The following is a 23,854-nucleotide window of genomic DNA, read 5'->3' on the forward strand; positions in this document are numbered from 1 at the left end:
ANNTATACATATGTAACAAACCTGCACGTTATGCACATGTACCCTAGAACTTAAACTATAATAAAAAAAATACAAATTTAAAATATAAATTAAGAATAAAAAAATACACAAATACCAATACACATATGTATTTTGAAAAGTGTATATTGTATAATTCATTATAGTTTATTTCAATACGCATAAGTTTTTTTTTTTAAGAGACAAGGTCTCACTCTGTCATCAAAGCTAGAGTGCAGTGGCACAGTCACGGCTCACTGCAGCCTCGAACTTGTGGGCTCAAGCCATCCTCCCACCTCAGCTTTCTGAGTAGCCACGACCCCAGGTGTCCACCACTACACTCAACAGGCATAAAAATTAATTTTAAAAATGTTTCCAGTTATGACTATCTTTCATCCAATCTCAAACTTATTTTTTTCAATTTTTAAAATATGATGAGGTGGAATAAGTTGCCCAGAGACTTAACATTTTTATCTAGTATGTTTTAAATTTATGGAAGAAATATTACCCGTTTGTGATTTGGCCGTGCACACTTTTGCAGGGTTGGACTGGAGATACTGACTTGGGTACTTGCAGGGGAGGTGCTTCTTCCTTAACGCGATATTTAAGAGGCCCCGATTTTGCCTTGTTTTAAAAATTATTCAAGAAATAATTAATTACCATGCCCCTCTTTCTGCAAATCTTGTATTCATGGTGTACTACCTCCAATACAGCATCTATTAAAGACGTACAAATACATCAATTGCAAGAATAACAATCTCGGAATAATGAAAATGCCTCTACCTGTTTGTTGTTCCTGTCTTATCTCTAAGTTCATCTAAGTTTCAGAAGGCTAGTTATGTATAAATGAACTCCACTTTGGAAATTCCATTTTTCTCTAGTCCTAGAGAGTTGCTAATAACTCCATTCATTTTGATATTTAAATACTATTTTATATTTTTATTTAAGTGTTCAATATGCACTAGTTCAGTCTCCTCAAAATACTAAGTTCCTTGTGGTTAGAATAGTTATTTCAAACTTTGTGTGTGTAAATGAATAAATTTTACATTTCTCAAGCACCTAGTCCACAACGGGCATAAAAAAGCTATTTAACAAGTACTGTTTAATTAATAAATGATACCTCAGGTTTGTCTCCCTTCCTCCGGATCCCCATAAGATGTACATTTATCACATCGCCCAGATTTACTAGACATTACAGATTTTCTGTTCTACGGCCCCCATAAGAACAGTGCAGGTGCCACACCATATGTCTAGGACATATGGTCCTCAATAGCTGCAATATGAAACTATTTCTATTGCAATAAATCTGGTATTTATTCCTCTCTTTTTGTTTACTAATAGTTTTGATTACAACTTCAAATTTTAAAAATCGAGGATGAAGCTAAATAAAAGGGAACTGTCCCCTTTCTTCTATTTAACCTCATCTTCCACTTTCAAAACTACAAAAGCATATTAGTAAAAAAAAAGTTTGACAATACAAAATGATAAAGCAAAATTCGCCTTCATCAAAAGTCATCTATTTCCCCTTCCGTGGTTTCCACGTTGAGGCTGGTAACTCGGGGCTTCCACTCTGGGCGAGCCTAGAGAATATCCAGTACACACAGGAAGCAGCTGCGCGGGCCAAATGGCGCTGAGACCTGCGCACCTGTCCACGGACCAGCCCACTCGCCAACTCTTTGACCTTGGGTGAGTCTCTAAAATTTGATTCTCGGGATCTTCCATCTCACCAGGTTGAGTGAGGAGAGCCGTGTATGTGTAAGCACTTCGTGAAATCTAAAGCACGAGGCAAACTTAAAGCATTGAGGGGGGGAAGGGCGGGGTCCTAGAGAAGTCTTTGTGCCTGCCTATGAGAGCCTTTTCAGTTCCCCGCAGCAGCTTCCAAGGACTTCCCACCAAACCCCCGGCCGCTCCGGCTCCTGCACGCAAATCTCGCGGCTCCTCCTGTAGCTGCGGCTTCCCCCCGCCTTCCCGCCAGCGACTGACCTAGCAGCCCACTGCGCACGAGCGCCAGCCTGGCTCAGAGAAGCCCGCCAAGCCAGGGCCTTTCAGCGCCTGCTAACTGGCGCTAGCCCTAGGGCCGCCTCTCGGTCTTAAACGTAAACAAGAGCTGCCCTTCCCTCTTCCAAGACCTGCAAAACCGAGGTTCCTTTCCTCCAGAAGCCCCGCCGCCTTCTAAGTTTCTCCCCAGCCTCAGCCACGCCCCAGCTAGCAAATAACGGGTCCTCCACGCCCCCTCGCTTCGTATTTGATTTCGGCGCGCGCCATACCTGAGGGCGGCTGTGATTGGTTGGAGGTGAGCGAAGTTTCTATATGATTGGCTGATAGCGGGTAGGATGGGTGACGGCCAAGGCGGAGAATTATGGGCGGGATTAAGACTGCAAGAGCTGAGTGATGGTTGGTTCCTGAACAAAGAGGGCGGAGTAAAAGGCGGAAGCAGAATTTGGGGCGGGGCCTTGTGGAACTTGGGGGGCGCAGCGAGATGGAAGTAGTTAAGTGTCCGGAGCACGGTAAGGGGCCAGGGTCTCAGCGTCCCCGGGGGCCGGTTAATTTAGCGTGGCGTAATCGTTATTCACTTTCTTCTCTCTTCAGGGACTTTCTGCTTTCTTAAGACCGGCGTCCGCGATGGCCCGAATAAAGGAAAGAGCTTCTACGTGTGCCGGGCAGACACGTGCAGCTTCGTGCAGGCCACCGAGTAGGTCTCGACCTGGGCCCCACTCCCTGTGGCTGCCTCCCGAAAGGAGCTGCCGGCTCCCCGCTGTCGGGGGCCACAGGGACGAGGAGTGGTGGGGCCCTGGTCTGCGGTATCGGGACCCTTTAAGCAGTTGGTGATCCCAGCGCAGCGTGGCGTGTTCGGAAGACGCCCAGCTAATTCTGGCTGTGTGACCCGAGGCTGGTTACTCTCCCTCTCTGGGCCGATGGTCTCCCTACCTGTAAAATTGAAGATCGGTGTTTTCCAGCTCTGGGTTTCTATTCACCTGACAGGACTTAACCACTCCCTTCTCCTGCTCAGACAGTCCCTCCCCCTTTAAAGGAGTAAGGACACACAGCAGACATGGTGGAAAATAATTTGTCAGTGTTTTGCACTAGTTTTAGGCCCGACTGTTTTTTTAAATGTTTGAGCTTAAAACACTCTAGTGATTAGTTGTTAGCCTTTTTATTTTAAAATACGAGTCTCTGCATCTAAATGGTGAAATTGATAATTCAAAGAAATTAGCGCTGGAAGAAACAATGGAGGGCCTGGCGCGGTGTGTGACGCCTGTAATCCCAGCACTTTGGGAGTCCAAGGCGAGCGAATCGCTTGAGCCTAGGAGTTCGAAACCAGCCTGGGCAACATGGTGAAACTTCGTCTCTACAAAAAATTAAAAAAAAAAAAATTGGGCATGGTATCACACGCCTGTAGTCTCAGATACTCCTGAGGCTGAGGTGGGAGGAGAGAGTCAGAAATGTTAAGCATCTTCTCTAAAGTAAGGAAAGTTAATAGTTTGTCAGGTGTTAATGTTTTCATGATACCAAGTGTCTACATTTTCTACGTGAATTTTAAAACTACCGTCACATCATTAAACATTTGCTCTCCATTCAGCGGAACTTGTTAGAGAAAAGTTATTTTTCCACGTGTCAGATGTAAAGTACATAATGGATATCAGTATTAGAAAAGTGTCCTTTCAACATGTACACTAACTTCCCATGTTTCTGTTTCATGAGTTAGATGATTTACACTGAGCCTCTCAGATATAGTACCCAGGTCAAGTTTTGTGAGATAGAAGCATTTTTACGTTTGCAGGAACTCAGCATTAATGGTGGCATAAGATTTGGTTTTACATTAAGAGAAACACTCTTATTTAGGTCCCATCTACACAAATGCTTTGCTATACAAACTAGTACAGTGGTATTTGAAGACAATTATTTGATAAACTTGATTTATTTGGAATATATCTGATAACCAAAATATAGGCCAAAAAAAGTGCCATAGGTATAGGAGAGTACTTTAAACTTTCACTCAAACCTGTTTACTCTCAAATGTTATATATATTTAAATTTTTTCATAATAAGTTGGGAGTGATTCAAAAACTTACCCAAAGCAAGAAGCATATAGGACATATTATTAGAGGTAGGCGTGTGAATGGCACTAAGTGACAGCTCTCAGGTTATTATAGAGAAAGCATGAAGGAAGAGCCTGGGGAAAATTCATACGGGGCCTCAGCCAGCCCTAATTATGTCATTCATAGGGGATCTTAGTGTAGAGGTTACACAGTGCAGTGTAATTTTAAACTTTGAGTCATCAAGAAATAGTTATGCTTTATTTGAGAAAGTGGGTAAAGATGAAAGCTAGGGACCCGTTCCCCAAAGGAATGCCCACAGCTGTGATAATGTATGGGAATTACCCAGTTATACATAGATTCTTGATGTAAAAGCCCATAGTTTTGGTTTGACTTTAGGATGTTGATCTCTGTTCCTGACCTAAAAATGTTTTCAACTTTTTTCTTTTCTCTAGCATTCCTGTTTCTCATTGCTTATTGCATGAGGACTTTGTGGTAGAGCTTCAGGGTTTGCTTCTGCCACAGGACAAGAAAGAATACAGGTAAGGGTCCAAAAGGAACATCTAAGTATATTTGCTTTTTTTTTCTCCCTGAAAGAGTTGCAGCCAGATATGTACCAGGTATGTATTAGGATTGTTCTTTAAAAGTCATTTTAAAAAACAAACAAAATTTGTGTACGTATTAAGTGTCTTTTGGGCTGTCACTCCGTAACTGCCGAGCAACTAGTTAATCTGAGAAGTCTGATTTCTAGTAATTTTCACGTAAATGGCTCCACAATCATCCCTCCCCAACTGTCAAGTAGCTTATACTGTCAGCTGACCATTGGCCACTAACTTGCACTTAACTTGTCAACCTTCTAATTCTGATAATAGAACAAGGTAATAGGTAAAAATGGCTGACAGGTATTTAGTACTCAATAAATGTTAGTTTCCTTTCCTTTATATGGGAATTTGGGAAGGGCAGAGAAGTCTATAGAGATGGGAGATATTTGTCATGAGTATTTGAAGATAAAGTAGGAATTCCCTAAGTGTTACAGAGAGGACATATTTAATGGATTAATATATTGCATTAGAATACTGAGGCATGAATTATGGTGTTTTCAGGGAAAATTTGAACAGAGACTTTAGGAGATAAGGCTGGCCAGGAAGGTAGGGGTCAGGATGTGATAGTCTTTGTGTGATATTCTATGCACTTCAGAATTTATATATTCTAGATCCCCTCCACCCAATTGAAGGCATTTGAGTACCACCTACAATTTTTACATACCTGAGTACCATTCATACTTCTATTTTTCTTAATTTAGTTATGTGTATAGTAAGATACACAAATCTTAAGTTTTCAGCCAGTTGAGTTTTGAGAATGTATGTACCTGCTCATAAAACCAAGATCCGAGTCAAAATATTACCCCAATAAGTGCCATCAGTCCCCTTCAAGTTAATTTCACCCCTCCCATCTCTACCCCCATCAGCAGTCGCTGTTCTGATTTTTATCTCTGTAGATGTGTTTTGATTGTTCTTGAATGTGATATAAATGAAATCCTCCTACTGCATGTACTCTTCTGTGTCTGACTTCTTTTACTTAACAATGTGTGAAATTTATATAATATGTATCAGAAATTCATTTTTATTGTGGAGTTGAATTTCATTTATAAATGCACCACTTTGTTTCTTGTGCCTATTTGCCATCAGAAAATCTCAACGTATCTGTTTAAATCTTTTGTCCTTTTTTTTGCGTTGAAATTTTTATCAAGTAGTTTTAGATTCACATACAGTTGTAAGGAATAATACAGAGTTATCCCCTATAGACTTTATCCAGTTTCCCCCAATGGTGACATTTGCAAGGTTTAGAAATATATCACTAACAGGATATTAATATTGGTACAACCCACCAGTTTTATTGGTAAAGGTAGTTTTACTTGAACTAATTTATATGTGTATGTGTGTGTATATTTAAATCTATACAATTTTATCCTGTTGAGTCATGTGTCTACCACTACAGTCAAGGTACTGAAGAGTTCCATCACAGGACCTCTCTGTTGCCCTTTCTATAACCATACCCCCTTCCCTCCCTTCTACCCTCTTCACCCCGGCAATCAGGAATTTGTTCTTCATTTCTAAAATTCTGTCATTGCACAATTGTTACATAAATGGAATCATACAGTATAATTTTGGAGATCTTTGCCTGTTTTAAAAATTATGTTGTCTTTTTTTGAAACTGAGTTGGAAGCGTTCTTCATAAATTCTCTATACAGGTTAGGACAGGCATGGTGGCTCACGCCTGTCATCCCAGTACTTTGGGAGGCCGAAGTGGGCAGATCACTTGAGATTAGGAGCTCGAGACCAGCCTGGCCAGCCCACATGGTGAAACCCCATCTCTACTAAATAAAAAAAAGCAAAACAACAACAACAAAAAATTAGCCGGGCGTGGTGGCACACTCCTGAAGTCTCAGCTACTCGGGAGGCTGAGGCAGAAAAATCACTTGAATCTAGGAGGATTCAGTGAGCTGAGGGAGGTTGCAGTGAGCTGAGGTCCCACCACTGCACTCGAGCCTGGGTGACAGAGGGAGACTCCTTCTCAAAAAAAAAAAAAAAAAATTCTCTATACAAGTTATTTGTCAGTTATTTGTATTGTGACTATTTTCTCCCAGTCTGTGGTATGTGTTTCCTTAATTGCTTTTAAAAAAGCAAATGGTTTAATTTTTTATGAAGTCCAGTTTATCATTTTTGTATGGTTTGTGCTTTTTGTCTGATCTCCAAGAAATCTTTGCCTACCCCAATGTCACAAATATTGCCAAGAATTGTCTAGAAGCTTTATAGTTTTATTTTTGTTTGTTTGTTTGTGTTTTTGAGAGAGAGAGTTTCGCTCTGTCTCCCAGACTGGAGTGCCGTGGTACAATCTCAGCTCACTGCAACATCCGCCTCCTGGGTTCAAATAATTCTCATGCCTCTACCTCCTAAGTAGTCACCAATAGCTGGGACTACAGGTGGTGGGACTACAGGTGCTCACCAATAATTTTTTTGTATTTTAGTAGAGACGGAGTTTCACCGTTTCGCCCAGGCTGGTCTCGAACTCCTGAGCTCAGGCAATCCACCCATCTCGGCCTCCCAAGGTGCTAGGATTACAGGCGTGAGCCACTGCACCTGGCCGGTTTGTTTTTTTTTTAAGTAACTTTTTCACATAGGTCTATTATCTACACCTTAAATTACTTTTGTATAGTATATAAGGTAGTGTAGAGGTTCATTTATTTTTACATATGTTACCAATTGTTTTAGCATCATGTTTTGAAGAGTTTCCTTTTCCCATTGAAATGCTTGGCATCTTTGTAAAAAATCAATTGATCTAATATATGTAAGTCTATTTCTGGGGTTGCTAATCTGTTCCATTGATCCATTTGCCTAATCTGTACATAATTAATGAGATAAAATAGTGTGACTCTTCTGACTTTATTCTTTTGCAAGATTGTGTTGGCTATTCTAGGATCTTTGCATTTCCATATAAAATGTACAATCAGCTTTTAAAAATTTCCACAGAAAACCCTTTTGAAATTGCATTGAATCTATGTAGATCAATTTGGAGAGACTTGTTGTCAATACTGAGGCTTCCAATCCATGAATGTAGTGCATTCATTTATGACTTTAAAAATGTCGGCCGGGCGCGGTGGCTCATGCCTGTAATCCCAGCACTTTGGGAGGCTGAGGCAGGCAGATCACGAGGTCAGGAGATCGAGACCATCCTGGCTAACACGGTGAAACCCCATCTCTACTAAAATTACAAAACATTAGCCGGGCGTGGTGGCGGGCACCTGTAGTCCCAGCTACTTAGGAGTCTGAGGCAACAGAATGGCATGAACCCGGGAGGCGGAGCTTGCAGTGAGCCGAGATCACGCCACTGCACTCCAGCCTGGGCGACAGAGCAAGACTCCGTCTCAAAAAAAAAAAAAAAAAGTCTCTGAGCATTGTTTAATAGTTTTCATTACAGAGTTCCTATACATCTTTTGTTAAATTTATTTCTCAGTGTTTATGTTTTTTAATGCTGTTGTAAATGGAATTTTTTAAATTTCATTTTTGGATTGTATTCTGCTGGTACAGTGGGGCTGGTAAGCCTTTATTGCATGAAGTTATTATATTCTACTGATACTTAAAACCATTTATGTACTACTGGAGGACCTTTACCATACAGACACTGTGGTAGGTGTTAGGAAGCCACTAACAAATTGGATTTTTGATCCAATTTGCATTAAAAGAAGAACTGTGGAGGACAGATTAGAAAGTGAAAATAGGGCAAAGAGACCACTGAAATACTAGCTACCATTGAAAGCCCACTACATACTTTTTTTTTTTTTTTGTAGCGACAAGGTCTCACTCTATTACCCAGGCTGGTCTCAATCTCCTGGGCTCAAGCAATCCTCCTACGTCAGCCTCCCAAAGTGCTGGATTATGGGTGTGAGCCACTGCACCCAGCCTGTTCATTATCTTTTACCTTCATATAATTTGTTGTGATAGATGTCAATATCCCTGTTTACCAGACAGATGAAGAAACTACCATTGAGACAGGTCAGAAAGGGAATCTGAGGACCCATGGTTATAAAGTGGCATTGCTGGGATTTAAACCCAAGTCCAACTGATTCCAGACACACCAGCTTTCTCTTAAGTGGGAGGTGATGGGCCTGAATTGAGGTAGCAGCAGTGGAACTGGGTGCAATTAGAATGGAGAAAACTTGCTGAAAGAGCACTGATAAGATGTATATCCTGGCAGGGCATATAAGCGTGTTCCTTCCTCCATTTTTTCATATGGAATATTGCTCACGGTGACCCTAACTTCTGTGGGTTGGAGGACTCCGAGAGAGAACGTGTGTGATGGCCTCGGTCTGGTGTTTGGCACATTGTCAGTACTCAGTAGGGAAATGGTTGCTAAGGTGGGACTTCTGTGTATTGTGTTTACATTAAGCAGGACAAGGAAGAAAGGTCAGGTTGGTAGAGTATTGGGATGTGTGGCCAACATGTACAGCTTTGGACTAATCATGTCTGTTTTTTTTCTTTTTTTTTTTCTTTTTAAGAGTCTTGCTCTGTCACCCAGGCTGGAGTGCAGTGGCACAATCTCAGCTCACTGTGACCTCTGCCTCCCAGGTTCAGGTGATTCTCATGTCTCAGCCTCCCGAGTATCTGGGATTACTGGTGTGTGTCACGATGCCTAGCTAATTTTTGCATTTTTAGTAGAGACGGGGTTTTGCCATGTTGGCCAGGCTTGTCTCGAACTCCTAGTCTCAAGTGGTTCACCTGTCTCAGCCTCCCAGAGTATTGGGATTACAGGCATGAGCCACTGCACCTGGCCAAATTGTGTCTTATTTTCATGTGAAACCAGCTGGAAAAATGAATGTGCAGCTCTGAAGAAAGGCATGATTGAGGCCAGAATTTTGAGAACTTGCTGTTAACATTCTTTGTACTAGATGGATGGGACTGAGAGGGGATTATTATTTTAAAATAGAACAAAAAAGTATGTTACATGTATTTCTCTTAGCCCAAATCCAGAACACTATTACTAGAAGGTACTTACTGGAGCTTTAAAAAGGTTGTCTTAGGCCTAGGTGTGGTGGTTCACACCTGTAATCCCAGCACTTTGGGAGGCCAGGGTGGGTGGATCACTCGAGGGCAGGAGTTCAAGACCATCCCGGCCAACATGGTGAAACTCCGTCTCTACTAAAAATACAAAAAATAGCTGGGCGTGGTGGCGGGTGCCTGTAATCCCAGCTACTCGGGAGGCAGGAGAATCACTTTGAGCCGGGAAAGTGGAGGTTGCAGTGAGCCAAGATCACATCATTGCACTCCACCCTGGATGACAGAGCAAGACTCAGTCTCAAAAAAAAAAAAAAAAAAGGTTGTCTTAGGACAAATAAAAGTAAAAGGCAGTGTTCAACACACAACAAATTAAAAAAAACACTAACAACAGAAAACCAGGTACCCTGATAGGTGGTATGGACTGGACATTTAAACAGAAATAGATAAGCCTGTATATGGATGATGGCTTCCTTAGTGAACATTAAGGGTGTTCAGCCAGAACCCCTGGAGAGTGACCTAGGGGAGTACAGCCTTTCCCTCAGACAGTCTGGGTTTTCTTTTTAAGAACTTAAGTATTTTACATCCTCTAATTAATATTATTATGTTTGGCTTAATATAGCCAGGAGACAGGTGCAACAGAGTAATGGAAGGGAGGTGTAAACTGAGGTGAAGATGCCCATTTTTTCATCCCTTTCTGTGTAGCTGCATTTGTGTGCAGATCTCTAACTGAAACACCAGATGGCACCACTCACCAGCATTTGACTGGCCGTTTGGCGATGGCTTTCTGTGTACAGGCAGTAAAGGAATCTGATAATCTCAGTAGAACCAGGGGGAAGAAATCTTGCATTGACGTGAATGATGTGGCACACCCTGGTATACAAATGTTGGACATTGTCATTGAGCTGCTGAGTTCACATTTTCCTTTCTCTCTGTTTCTCACAGAGCTTTCACTCTCAAGGATACAGGTCAAAATAAATGGAAATATTTCTTTGCTTAGGTGTGGGTAAAACAAGTTTTAGTTCTTTAAATAATTGGTTGTGGTATCATTCTGAGCAAACTATCGCAAGGACAGAAAACCAAACACCGCATGTTCTCACTCATAGGTGGGAATTGAACAATGAGAACACTTGGACACAGGAAGGGGAGCATCACACACCGGTGCCTGTCGTGGGGTAGGAGGAGTTGGGGAGGGATAGCGTTAGGAGAAATACCTAATGTAAATGACGAGTTAATGGGTGCAGCACACCAACATGGCACATGTATACATATGTAACAAACCTGCACGTTGTGCATATGTACCCTAGAACTTAAAGTATAAAAATAAAAAAAAAAAAGAAAAATATTCACTTCAAAAAAAAATTAATTGGTTGTGGTGAGATGTTCAAAATGTTTTACTTTTAATAACCCTTGAAACTTCACATGTCTAGAAAACTCCTCGTGTTGTTGACTATTGGGTGAAATTGACCTGCGGATTATCTGGGCCTAGTATAGTGAGCAGGCTGATGATAGAGAGGCAACCAGGCGTGCACCAGACCCAGCCAGAACCTTGGGCCCCACCAGCTGTGAAGGACCCACTGAACAAAGCCATACTTATGAGGCGGTGTACAGTACCATGCACTGCACTGTGCAATGGGAGCAATCGCTGTGTATAAAGGATAGTAACCCTTTGTAATATGTGGAGCAATTACGTTTTCCCAGTTTGCTTTTTGTCTTATAATTTTGCTTATAATATTTTCATCATATGGAAGTGTAAACTTTTAAAAACTACTGAATTCTTTCTCACTTCAGTCAAAATTACTAACTTCTTTATTTCTCACCTTCAGAGTTTTATCCCATGCTTAGAAAAGCCTTCTTCACTTTAGGACTACAAGAATATTCATCTCTGTTTTTTTCCTAGAACATTTATAATTTCGTTTTTTACTTTTACATTTTTTTTTTCCATCTTGAATGTTCATGTAAAAGAATGAGGTAGAAATTCGACTTTATGTTTTTCCAGAGCTGGAGCATGTAAAGATGTGAACTCATAATCCCCAAGGAGCCTTTGACACAACTGGAGTAAGAGTTAGACGTACTGAGATTGGGGTGCACTCTGCACGTTAGAGTGCTAAATTGAAGACGTTCAGATGCCAGATGGTTCTCTGACTCTAAGACACACAGTTCAGGGCTAGGAAGGTTACATAGAAAGTGGACGAGTTGAGACCTGAAGTTGTCCTTGAATGACCTTGACAGTTTTGATGGAGGAAAGGACAAGGAAGTGTTGAGGCAGAACAGCTTCAGCAGAAGTGTGGATGTAGGAATAAGCAGGGTGATCAGCCAGAGTGAACTTGGCATTTCTGTTGTCTATCAAGACCTTGGTATATATCAGGCTTTGCTCTGATTGTATTTTGTCTTCATCATGACCGTATGAGGTATGGACTATATCATTTTGCCATTTTACAGAAAAGGAAACTGCCACAGAGGGCAGTCAGTTAAGGTGTCTGATGTTTCAGAACTAATTCTATGGTAGGGCTGGAATTCGAACCAAGGAGGTTAGTTCTGGAGGCTGAGAGAACCGCAGCCTTGCTAGAGTGAATGCACTTGGCAATGTGATGTTGAGTTGGACGGTTACCTTTAGGAAGATGGGAGGATTTGTGTTTTGGTGAAGAAGTCAGGATTGAAGAGGTCTGGCTTCCTCTGGCTGGTTGCTTCATCGTTATTGCCTATAACCTCTGTCCTAGAAAACAATTAATAAACATACTGCAGAAATTAATGCTTTTCTTTATAGTGGAATTGATATTTGCTTTCTCCACAAAAATATATTTCCACTGCATTCTTTGTTGATTCACAATATAATAAAACATAACAAACAAACTTTTTATCCTAAAATCAGAAAAGCCCATCCAGATTGATTTTAATTAAAATGTAAGGGAAAGCATTTTAGCACTGTGCCTAGCACATAGCAGATGTTCAGTGTGTTTCCTTCCTTCTTTCTCCAACTCTTGCCCTTCTCCTGAAAGTCTACATGGCATGAGTTTTAAAGTAGACACTACAGTCATGAGTCACTTAGCAATGGGGACATATTCTGAGAAATGCGTCATTAGGAGATTTCATTGTTGTGCGAACGTCACTGTGAACTTACGCAAACCTACTTGATATAGCCTAATACATACCTAGGCTACAGACCTGCACAGTATATTACTATACTGAATACTGCAGGCAGTTGTAACACAGTGCTAAGTATTTGTGTATCTAAACAAAGAAAATGTACAGTAAAAATACAGTATTATCTCATGGGACCACGGTTGTACATGCCATCCACTGTTGACCGAAACATCATCATGCAGCATGTGACTGTGTGGGGAAAAGAGAGGTCAGCCTGTTACTGTGTTTATATAGAAAGAAGTAAATTTAAGAGACTCCATTTGGCTCTGTATTTGAGATGCTGTTAATCTGTGACCCTACCCCCAACCTTGTCCTTGCAAGAGACATGTGCTGTGGTGATTTAAGGTTTAAAGGATTTTGGGCTGTAAGGAATGTGCTTTGTTAAACAAATGCCTACAGGCTGCTTGTGGTTAAAGGCCATCACCATTCTCTTAAATCTCAGTAAAAGAAAAACATCTGTCTCCTGCCCGTCCCTGGGAAATGGAACATCTCCGTATATCTGTATGTCTTACTGCTGATTTACTCCCTTATCTTTTGAGCAATAAATACTGAGGGAACTCAGAGACCGGTGCCGGTGTGGGTCCTCTGTAAGCTGCGCACCGGTCCCCTGGGCCCCGCTTTTCTTTCTGTATACTTTGTCTCTGTGTCTTATTTCTTCTCTCAAGTCTCTCGTTCCACCTAACGAGAAACACCCACAAGTGTGGAGGGGCAGGCCACCCCTTCATGACTGTACTTATGAAATATTCTTTCAGTAAAGATTTCAAGTACTTGATATGCTTTAAACAACAGCAGGGGTTTGTTCTTGATTTATTTCTGTAAGTAGTAGCACCCACTGATGGCAGCTGGTACTTTGAATTTTATGCATTCAAAGCATTTCAGAAATTGTATTACATATGTTTAATATAATATTCTATTGCAATGAGAAAAATTAAACCAGTAAGGTTTTAAAAATTGTGAACTTGGATGGGAAAATCGTGTTTGTACAAGAGGGAGGGGCTGGACCTATTTTCTTTTTAGCTTAACTTTTATGGACTACTTGTCTATTTGGGCTTGTTCATCTTTGTTTATGTGTCCTGGTGAAGTAGTGGCGTCAAGGGACTGGGACCTGCCCAGGACTCCTGAATTAGGATGCAGACTGTTGTGATTCATCTTGTACATCATGGGACTAATTTAAGAAGTTAGAAAAAGAACAATAAATTACACTGAAGGAAAGCAGAAGGAAGGAATTAATGTTGGTAAAAATTACATTTAATGAGTTAGAAAGCAGTATATAGATAATTAATAAAGAAAATCAGAGGCTCACCTGGTCAAGAAGGATAGCACAAATACATAATATGAGAAATAAGGAGCTGCACCACTGACGTATTGAAACGTATGTGAAATGACGTATGCGCAGTTTCACTCCTTGTGCCACTGGTTTTAATAGTAAAGGATAAGAAACAGGTGAACCGCCCACCAAGAGGGTTCTGGTTAAAGATAACGAAACATCCCATACAGTGGAAAACCGCAACTGGAAAAAAAATAATAAAAACAAGGGCCTTCTTTACATATATGTTACTATAGAAAAATTTTCAAGGTACTAGGTAAAAGTAGAAAGGCAAGGTATTTAGCAGTATGTATGTTATGCTACCCATCTGTGTAGAGGAGGAAGAAAGAATGTATATTGACTTGAATATGCATTTAAAAATCTCTTGGAAAGGTAAACAAAAAACTAATGAGCAGTTACACGTTGGGAGAGAAGTGAACCGGGCAGATAGAGTGTGAAGGGGCTCCTCACTGTGTTTTTAATACTTATTGATTGAATACATTACCTATTTCAACAAACAAAATATTTATTTTTAAAGTTCTTATTTAATCAATTAAATTTTTTGAGGAGTTATTTTAGGTAATGACATAAATCAGTTCTATTTTATGCAGCAATACTTAATTATGTACAACAGGCAAGTCATAGTTGGGAATAAAGAGATTATATATGGTTTTTCCCTCTAGTAGCTGAAAATATACCTGGACAGTCAGCTATATTTTATAGCTGGACAGTCAGCTTCTTTGGGTTGCTGTAAATGTAATTGTGTTTTTTGCCATTAAAAGTAATGGCAGAGAGGCAGTTCATGGATTAAACAGGGAAGGGAATGTGGGGAAACCTTGCCACGCAGGTATGACTTAAGCTGGGCCTTGAGGGACCAGTAGGACTTCCATAGCTGGAGCTGGGGAAGATGGTAGACAGATCGGGATGATGAGGATATCCTTTGGATGGAGAGTAGTACCCATGCAAAGTCTAGTAGACTGGAAGGTGCATGGCTTAGTTCGGCAGTGGAACAGCATAGACACCTCTGGATAGCTGGAGTATGGGCTGTGTTTGTGTGTGCAGGGACTTTCTTGCACTGGGATGTTAAGTCTGTATTCGCCTTCTTTTTTTGGTGGAAAGAGTGTAAATATATACAGAAGTAAGATAGGGTACTGTAGCATGAACTTCAACAATTGCCAGCTCATGGCTACTCTTGTTCTGTATGTATCCTATCCACTTCACCCCGTAACCCCTGCCCTATTTTGAAAGAAATCCCAGATAACATTATTTTTCATCTGTCAATATTCTAGACTTTTTTTTTTTTTGAGACGTAGTCTCGCTCTGTCCACCAGGCTGGAGTGCGGTGGCGCTATCTCGGCTCACTGCAAGCTCCGCCTCCCGGGTTCCCGCCATTCTCCTGCCTCAGCCTCCCGAGTAGCTGGGACTACAGGCGCCTGGCTAACTTTTTTTTTTTTGTATTTTTAGTAGAGACGGGGTTTCACCGTGGTCTCGATCTCCTGACCTTGTGATCCGCCCGCCTCGGCCTCCCAAAGTGCTGGGATTACAGGCGTGAGCCACCGCGCCCGGCCGACTTTTTTTTTTTTTTTGAAACCAGGCTGGAGTGCAGTGGCGCAATCTCAGCTCACTGCAACCTACCCCTCCTGGGTTCAAGCGATTCTTCTGCCTGGGCCTCCTGAGTAGCTGGGACTAAATGCACGTGCTACCATGCTGGGCTAATTTTTGTATTTTTAGTAGAGACGGGATTTTACCATGTTGGCCAGGATGGTCTTGATCTCTTGATCTCGTGATCTGCCCACCTCAGCCTCCCAGAGTGCTGGAATTACAGGCATGAGCCACCATGCCCGACCACGATATGAACTATTTTTAAAAACATATTTTTATGTTTTAGAGAAGGGAGTCTTGCTGTGTTGCCGAGGTTTGAGTGCAGTGGCTATTCACAGGCACAGTCTTAGCACATTGCAGCCTCTGGCCTCAAGTGATCCTCCTGTCTCAGGCTCCTGAGTAGAGGGGACTGACTACAGGTGTGTGTCACTGCATCCAGCTGGACTCTTTTAGCATACCAGTTGGTGTACATATTTTCAGTGAACTCATAAAATGTCATAAATAGTTTTAGTAGTTTTTATTTGTTTAAATCAGGATCCAAATAAGGTTCACAAATTGGAATTGATTAGTATGTCTTTTAAGTCTCTTTAGTTTTCCCTTCATCTTTTTTTCTCCCTTGTAACTTATTTGTTGAAGGGATCAGGTTGTTTGTCCTATAGCGTTTCCCACTGCCAAGATTTTGCAGATTATATTCTCCATGGTCTAGTTTTCCGCGTTCTTCTGTTGTTTCCATTTCCTATGAATTGGTCATTGGATCTAGAGGTTAGTTTTTTGTTTGTTTTGGCTTGGTTGTTTTGAGTTTTTTTGGGCAACATTGCTTTATAGCTAGTGTTGTGGCTCCCCTTCAGGGACACACAGTGTCTGGCTATCTCTCATTTCTCTGATTTTAGTAGCCAGTGCTGATCAGTGTTTCTATTTCAGTCATTCGTTACAGACTAAAAAGAATAAACCTGTGTGCGTTCTCTGGCGACCATGCCATATTTATTCTTTGACTTCTTAGCCCCTATAAATGTTCTGTGCAGTAAATAATTTTTAAATGTGTACATAAAAGTAATTGGTTTCAAGTGACCTCCCAAAGCCAGTATCAAATAGTTGCAAGATGTTTTCTTGGATTAAAAATAAGCTTATCTCTTGTTCTAATGGATTTTCATAACCTTGAGTATTTGTGTTTTATACTTCATTAGATTGTTCTTCCGATGCATTAGAAGTAAGGCAGAGGGGAAACGCTGGTGTGGAAGTATTCCATGGCAGGTAGGAATTATTCATCTGTTTTCAAACCTGTTGTGTTAAGACTTTTAATATGCAGCATCACCTGAAAGTACCTTGAAGTTCACATAAACGAGTTGGTCTTCCTCAGACTGTCTTGAAAGATAGTTTTCTTTAAGCAAGGTAGGCCCTGTTGGGACTTTAATTCAAAGGAACATTTGGTTGTAATCAAGATTAATTATTTGCATCCTATTTCACTTAGTAAATAAAAATATTTACTATTACAAATATTTATTTGAGGTATTAAATGCAGTCAGTATTCTTTTACTTAAGAAAAAAATAGATTTCCTTGACTAACTCTTGTATCTTTTTATAGAGGAATTTCTACTTGATGTTGGTATAAGCTCCTAGAATGTTCGAACTAGGAGGAGCGTCTCCTCTGAATAGGAGAAGCACTATAGATATTCAGTACGTAAGGAACTAGAACTAGGGAGGTGATAAGACTTGTTTTGGCAGAGGTATGGCTTGAACTTACGATTCTATATTACCACAGTAAAATCTTCCTAAAGCCAAAATCAAAGCAAGTGTTTTAAGACAATTAGGTTTGGGGAAAAGTTCATCTTTTTTTTTTTTTTTTTAATTGAGACGGAGTCTCGCTCTGTCGCCCAGGCTGGAGTGCAGTGGCGTGATCTTGGCTCACTGCAAGCTCCGCCTCCTGGGTTCATGCCATTCTCCTGCCTCAGCCTCCTCAGTAGCTGGGACTACAGGCGCCCACCACCACGCCCGGCTAATTTTCGTATTTTAGTAGCGATGGGGTTTCACCGTGGTCTCGATCTCCTGACCTTGTGATCCGCCCGCCTCGGCCTTCCAAAGTGCTGGGATTACAGGCGTGAGCCACCACGCCTGGCCGTAGTTCATCTTAAGAGAACAGTTTTTTCCTGAAAAGTATACACTGTGGCCATTGTGATTGTAAAAGCACTTTGGTTTGTCACTGCTTTTCCTTGAAGTCTAGAAAAGTGTGATCATGGACAGAGAAGGCATGAAGCATTGAAAGTACCGTGAAGAAATGAGTCTTTTGTGGGTTTGGCACGTCATCTTTTCTAGACATGGAAATGGTATCAAGAATGTTCAGGAAATATTGGACTGCTTTTACTGTGTTTCCATTTCTTCTGCAGAATAACCCTAAGTGAATTAACGCAGGAACAGAAAACCAAATATCATATGTTCTCACTTACAAACAGGAGCTAAACATTGAGCACCCATAAACATGGGAACAATAGATACTGTGAACTACTGGAGAGGGGAGGAGGGCATGGGTTAAACTATTGGGCACTATGCTCACTGCCTGAGTGCGATATACTCATATAACAAAGCTGCATGTGTGCCCCCTGTATATAAAATAAAAGATGAGATGAAAAGGAAAGGCATTCTAGATATGAAGTTTGCATTAATATTTTATATGAAGATTAATTATGTCGTCTTTAGGATCCTGATTCCAAAGAACATTCTGTCCCCAATAAGTCTCAGCATGCATCTGAGACATTTCATCATTCTTCCAACCGGCTGAGAAATCCATTCAAGGTACTTGACAAAAATCAAGAACCAGCTCTCTGGAAACAACTCATCAGAGGTGAAGGTAAGGAAAAGACGGCTGATGAGAAGCAAAGAGAAAAGGGAGATCAGCTTTTCGATCAAAAGAAGGAACAGAAGCCTGAATCGATGGAGAAAGATCTCTCATCTGGCCTGGTACCAAAGAAAAAACAATCTGTAGTTCAAGAGAAGAAGCAAGAGGAGAGAGCAGAGATTCAGTGTGAGGCAGAGGAGACTGGAGGCACACACAAAAGAGACTTTTCTGAAGTTAAGTCTCAACAGTGCCAAGGTAATGAGCTTACAAGACCATCTGCATCTTCTCAGGAGAAATCAAGCGGTAAGAGTCAAGATGTCCAAAGAGAATCAGAACCTCTGAGAGAAAAGGATGCCCACCTTTTGCCTCAAAATGTTGACAGTCACAGCTCAATAAGCAAGCCCCAGAAAGGGGGACCCCTCAACAAGGGGTACAAGAACTGGGAGGCTAAAGAAACAAAGGCAGAGGATGGTCCTAGCACACAGGCCACCCAGAAAAGCCTGCCTCGGGGGCATTTGCAAGAGCGGCCGGAGACCCACGGTGTGCCTGCTCCTGGAGGACCAGTGGCTCAGGCTGCACCAGCAGCACCAGGGCTTTCCCTGGGTGAGGGCCATGAAGCTGCCACAAGCAGTGACGAAGAGGAGGAAGATGATGTTGTTTTTGTTTCCTCTAAGCCTGGGAGCCCCCTACTCTTTGACTCGACTCTGGACTTACAGACGAAGGAGAACCTCCAATTCCCTGATCGAAGTGTGCAAAGAAAGGTATCTCCGGCCTCAGGTGTTTCCAAGAAGGTAGAGCCCTCGGACCCAGCAGCCCAGCGTGTCTACCTTACAATACAACTGAAACAAAAGAAGGTAACTGTTGACTCGTGTTTTGATTTTGAGGTCAGAGCATTGCTTGCTATGGGCAGATATGAGATCTCATTGCTACAGAAGGGTTAAATATGTTCATATGAAGGTTTTATAGGTGTGTGTTTAGTTTCTGCCTTTTCCCCTATTTATAGTTTCAAGATTGGTAAGCCAGCTGGGTTAAAATTTTAAAAAGGTTCTGGTTTTTACACACATTTAAAAGACCATAATTTCAGAGTTTGGGCGTTTCAGGCTATTTTAATCTGAAACTATTCATCTAACAGTGTGAGAGATCCATTTGATGGAATCTGTTTTGCAGAGCACACTGGCATCAGTGAACATCCAGGCTCTTCCAGACAAGGGTCAGAAGTTGATCAAACAAATCCAGGAGCTGGAGGAAGCGCTCAGTGGTCTTGCCCTTTCCCCAGAGCAAGGTAAAGTGGCTTATGCCTCAGAACTCCGGGTTTGCGTGGACTTTACAAGAGATATTTGGAAGCCCTTTTAATAAAGAATGTGTTGATTCATTCACTTTTCCATTTTATTATCTGCTTCTGAGCCTTCTTTCACATTACACCTATGGTTCATAAAAAGCCTTTCTCCTATTTCCTGTGGACTCTACTTTCTTCCCCATTGTTTAAGTAACTGTTAAAATGCTACATTCTCTAGGAATCCTTCATTGGAATGGTGATGATCCCTCTCTCTTGACCTCGCCTCCACACATACGATCCCTTCACTTAATTTGCTGAACTTTAATCTGCTCTTCTCTTGTTTTCTGAGCAGGAACTAATGAGAAGAGTAACAGTCAAGTGCCACAGCAGAGTCACTTCACCAAAACTACCACTGGCCCTCCCCATCTGGTGCCTCCCCAACCCCTTCCTGGTTGTGGTACCCAACCCGTGGGTTCTCTAGAACTAAAGTCTGCCTGCCAGGTGACTGCTGGAGGATCTAGTCAGTGTTATCAAGGTAAGACCCGAGGGCCTGGCCCTGCTGTGAATAGCCACCCCTGTGAGTTACATGCCGCTACAGTAGTCACTACTTATCCACACTTCCAGTTACCCTTGGTCACCTGTGGTCCAAAAAGAGGTGAGTACAGTACAGTAAGATATTTGGAGAGAGAAAGAGACAGAAACCGCATTCACATAACTTTTATTACAGTATATTGTTAGAATTTTTCTATTTTGTTATTATTGTTAAACTCTTCCTGTCCCTAATTTATTAAAGTTTAAAATAGGTATGAATGTGTGGGAAAATAAAAAAACAAAACAAAACATCATGTGTATATGGTTCAGTACCATCCACAGATTCAAGCATCCACTGGGGGTCTTACAACATATGCCCTGTGGATAAGGAGGGACTATTGTAGATGTCTTTGTGCCCACATGAGGGGAGAAGCCATTCTCAAGTCAAGTCATAAGTTGCCCATATAATAAAGATTGTACAGCTCAGTAGAGCTTTGCATAGTGTTACTTAGCTTTCTGTGAGGGCACAGACTGTGTCTACCTTGTTCACCACTGTATGCTGATTAGCCAACCCAGTGGCTTTCACCTAGGAGTCATCCAGTCAGCATTTGTGGATGAAAACTCTAGCTCGCATCATTATGAGGTAGGCAGACCTGCAGATGTGCTCTTATTCCTTCGTGTGTGTGTGTAAGTGTGTGTAAGACTGAGGAGAGTGTGTGTGTGTATGTAAGTGTGTGTAAGACCGAGGAGAGACATGAGTCAAGACTGAAGACTAATAGATCCACAGAGAGCAATAACAACCTGTTAGCTAAGTGTTCCCTTCCTGAACTTTCTAGGCAACTTTGAATTCAGAGGTAACTGCAGAATGAAGATTCCAAGTAGAGCCTGAAATGTGTAATAGGATCAGTTGACAGGAGACTGATCAGGAAATAGGAGCTTGGGTTGGCTGGCAGTGACTAGAAAAGCAAAAGCCAGTTGTCTCCCAATAGAGAACTCCGAGAGAAGTGGAAAGTTGAGGAGATAGTTAACAAGGAGGGTAAGAAATAGATACAGGGCCATTTCTAGCTAAGTTCACTCTAAAGGGATAAAGAAAACATACTTGTGACATCTTTTAGGTAACACCTATTTGTACGCACGCCATACAAACCAAGATCACGTTCACGCAGTGTGGAAAATCACAAGTGAAGCCATCGATCAGCTGCATCGCTCACTTGAGTCATGTCCTAGTGAGATGGCTGTTGCAGAAGATCCCGCTGGGCTGAAGGTGAGCCAGGGAAGACTCCCGGTGCAGTCCCCTACGACAGTGCTCCAGCAGCCCCATGAAACTGCTGGCAGAGAGACTTTCTGAGATACCTTTCCTACAGATAGATGCTTGAATGCCTTTTCTTGCAGAATCCTCTCCTTTTATGCTTAATAGCCAAATAATAACAACAAAACTCCTTTTTTAAAAAGTCATAAAGTTATGTATTTCTGTAGCAGTTAAAGATCCATTTGTTGAGTTGGTAGGTGCCACAAGAATGTGAAGGAATTGCTTCTTGGGGCCGGGCACGGTGGCTCAAGCCTGTAATCCCAGCACTTTGGGAGGCCGAGACGAGCGGATCACGAGGTCAGGAGATCGAGACCATCCTGGCTAACATGGTGAAACCCCGTCTCTACTAAAAAATACAAAAAACTAGCCAGGCGAGGTGGCGGGTGCCTGTAGTCCCAGCTACTCGGGAGGCTGAAGCAGGAGAGTGGCGTGAACCCGGGAGGTGGAGCTTGCAGTGAGCCGAGGTCCGGCCACTGCACTCCAGCCTGGGCGACAGAGCGAGACTCCATCCCAAAAAAAAAAAAAAAAAAAAAGAATTGCTGCTTGTAATGAACTACTTGGGGTGAAAATACATATATAATATATATAAAACAGCAAAGGCTTTAAGGCAGAAATAAGTTGTACCTTGTAATATACTATACAGTACAAAAGGGATTCAGAATAAAGGAAACATCACTCTAGGTCAGTGATTATTTGTTGTCTGCCTACTTTGTGCCTTAAAGGAGTTGAAAGCCTTTAGATAGCAGACAGGAAAGGGACAAAACACCACAATTAGAGGAGTGGTGACTAGTGGGAAGATAAAGAGATTGGTATTCAGAAGTGGTGATCAGGTGTCATCAGTACCTGAGCCAGCAGTAGCAGGTGATGTTACTGAGTAGGAGCCTGGCATTGCTGCAGGATTAGATCTGAATAGCTCAAGATCTAGTGTGGAATCGCTGTAGCATTTAAGCAGGGATGGCCGATGAGGATTAGTTTTTCTCACAAAGTACAAGATAAACTGGAGTACAGAAGGACTAGAAGGGGGACTCTGGTCAAAGGGCTATTGAAATTTATGACCAGTAGTGCAGACTGGGACATTGGCTGCAGAAAGGAGAGGCAAATTTAAGAGATAATGAGGAAATGATGAAATGCCAATGTAATGGCTGCTGAAAGTAGGGTCACAGGTCTGTTAAAAGCATAGAGCTGGGCGCAGGGGCTCACACCTGTAATCCCAGCACTTTGGGAGGCCGAGGCAGGCAGATCACTTGAGGCCAGGAGTTCAGGACTAGCCTGGCCAACATGGTGAAACCCCATCTCTACTAAAAATGCAAAAATTACCCGGGCATGCACCTGTAATTCCAGCTACTCGGGAGGCTGAGGCAGGAGAATTGCTTGAACCTGGGAGGCAGAGGCTGCAGTAAGCTGATATCATGCCACTGCACTCCAGCCTGGGCAACAAAGCGAGACTGTCTCAAAAAAAAAAAAAAAAAAAGCTGTAGAGATGGATTTTGACTGATTAAGCAGACAAATCAGGACTCTCACTTGGGGTGTAGGGGGACTCTTAATAGAAATGCCGAACATTAGATGCAACCCAAAACAAACAGGGGCAGACCAGGACAGTATGGTTGCATCTAATGTTCGGCATTTCTATTAAGAGAGGGTGCTGTTAAGGACTTCAGGGTGAAAACGGTCTACATGAGGACAATTAGAATACTGAGGGGATCACTTGCAGAAAATAAAAGAGTAGAGTATAGAGTTGGTGTAGCCAGGCTTGGCGTAGCCTCTCATTAGGAATTTATGCTTAGCATTTGGTTATTACTTTTGTCAGGTCCCTTTGTTACTACACCAGAAGCAGGCATTGGCTTGGTTACTGTGGCGGGAAAGTCAGAAGCCACAAGGAGGGATTCTGGGTAAGTGTGGTATTATAAGAGCCAGCCTTTATTGAATGCTTAGGCATTGTGCTAAACACATAGTGTTGTTTTATTTCATTCTCTCAAGAACTCTATGAGGCAGGTACTATTATTCCTCATTTTACAGATGATGAAAGTGAATTGTGGAAGTGTTAAGCAACTTGCTCAAGAGTACACAGTTGTAGGATCAAAGATTTTGGTTGCCAGCAGTAGAAGCTGACTGGCTGATTAAATAGAGGAGGAGTTTATTTTTTGGCGGCCCCCACAATCTCTGGGAGATGTGGAGTGCCAGGCTCAAGGCTAATTTCAAGGAGCCATGGTTACAGCCAACACACAAACAATAGTCTATTGCCTCCCTCTTTTTTTTTTTTTTTTTTTTTT

General features: G+C 41.9%; 1 protein-coding gene and 1 long non-coding RNA gene across 4 annotated transcripts in view; one reads left to right on the top strand and one right to left on the bottom strand.

The window, feature by feature from the left end:
• Positions 1–2,200, bottom strand: part of LOC108528142 (uncharacterized) — a 41,598-nt gene extending 39,398 nt beyond the window's left edge. For both annotated transcript variants that reach the window (XR_001885036.1, XR_001885037.1), the window contains exon 1: positions 2,127–2,200. This is a non-coding gene — a long non-coding RNA (uncharacterized LOC108528142). The remainder of the gene's footprint in view (positions 1–2,126) is intronic.
• A 77-nt stretch (positions 2,201–2,277) lies between these two features.
• TTF2 (transcription termination factor 2) overlaps positions 2,278–23,854 on the top strand; it is a 45,431-nt gene continuing 23,854 nt past the window's right edge. For both annotated transcript variants that reach the window (XM_017869815.1, XM_017869814.1), the window contains exons 1-9: positions 2,278–2,504; positions 2,587–2,689; positions 4,490–4,576; positions 16,823–16,889; positions 18,330–19,322; positions 19,636–19,750; positions 20,097–20,279; positions 21,391–21,539; positions 23,392–23,473. In XM_017869815.1, the coding sequence (XP_017725304.1) occupies positions 2,477–2,504; positions 2,587–2,689; positions 4,490–4,576; positions 16,823–16,889; positions 18,330–19,322; positions 19,636–19,750; positions 20,097–20,279; positions 21,391–21,539; positions 23,392–23,473 (1,807 nt within the window). In that variant the 5' untranslated portion in view covers positions 2,278–2,476. The remainder of the gene's footprint in view (positions 2,505–2,586; positions 2,690–4,489; positions 4,577–16,822; positions 16,890–18,329; positions 19,323–19,635; positions 19,751–20,096; positions 20,280–21,390; positions 21,540–23,391; positions 23,474–23,854) is intronic.

This window comes from Rhinopithecus bieti, unplaced genomic scaffold (genome assembly GCF_001698545.2).
Source record: "Rhinopithecus bieti isolate Rb0 unplaced genomic scaffold, ASM169854v2 scaffold_3040, whole genome shotgun sequence".
Lineage (NCBI taxonomy): Eukaryota > Metazoa > Chordata > Mammalia > Primates > Cercopithecidae > Rhinopithecus > Rhinopithecus bieti.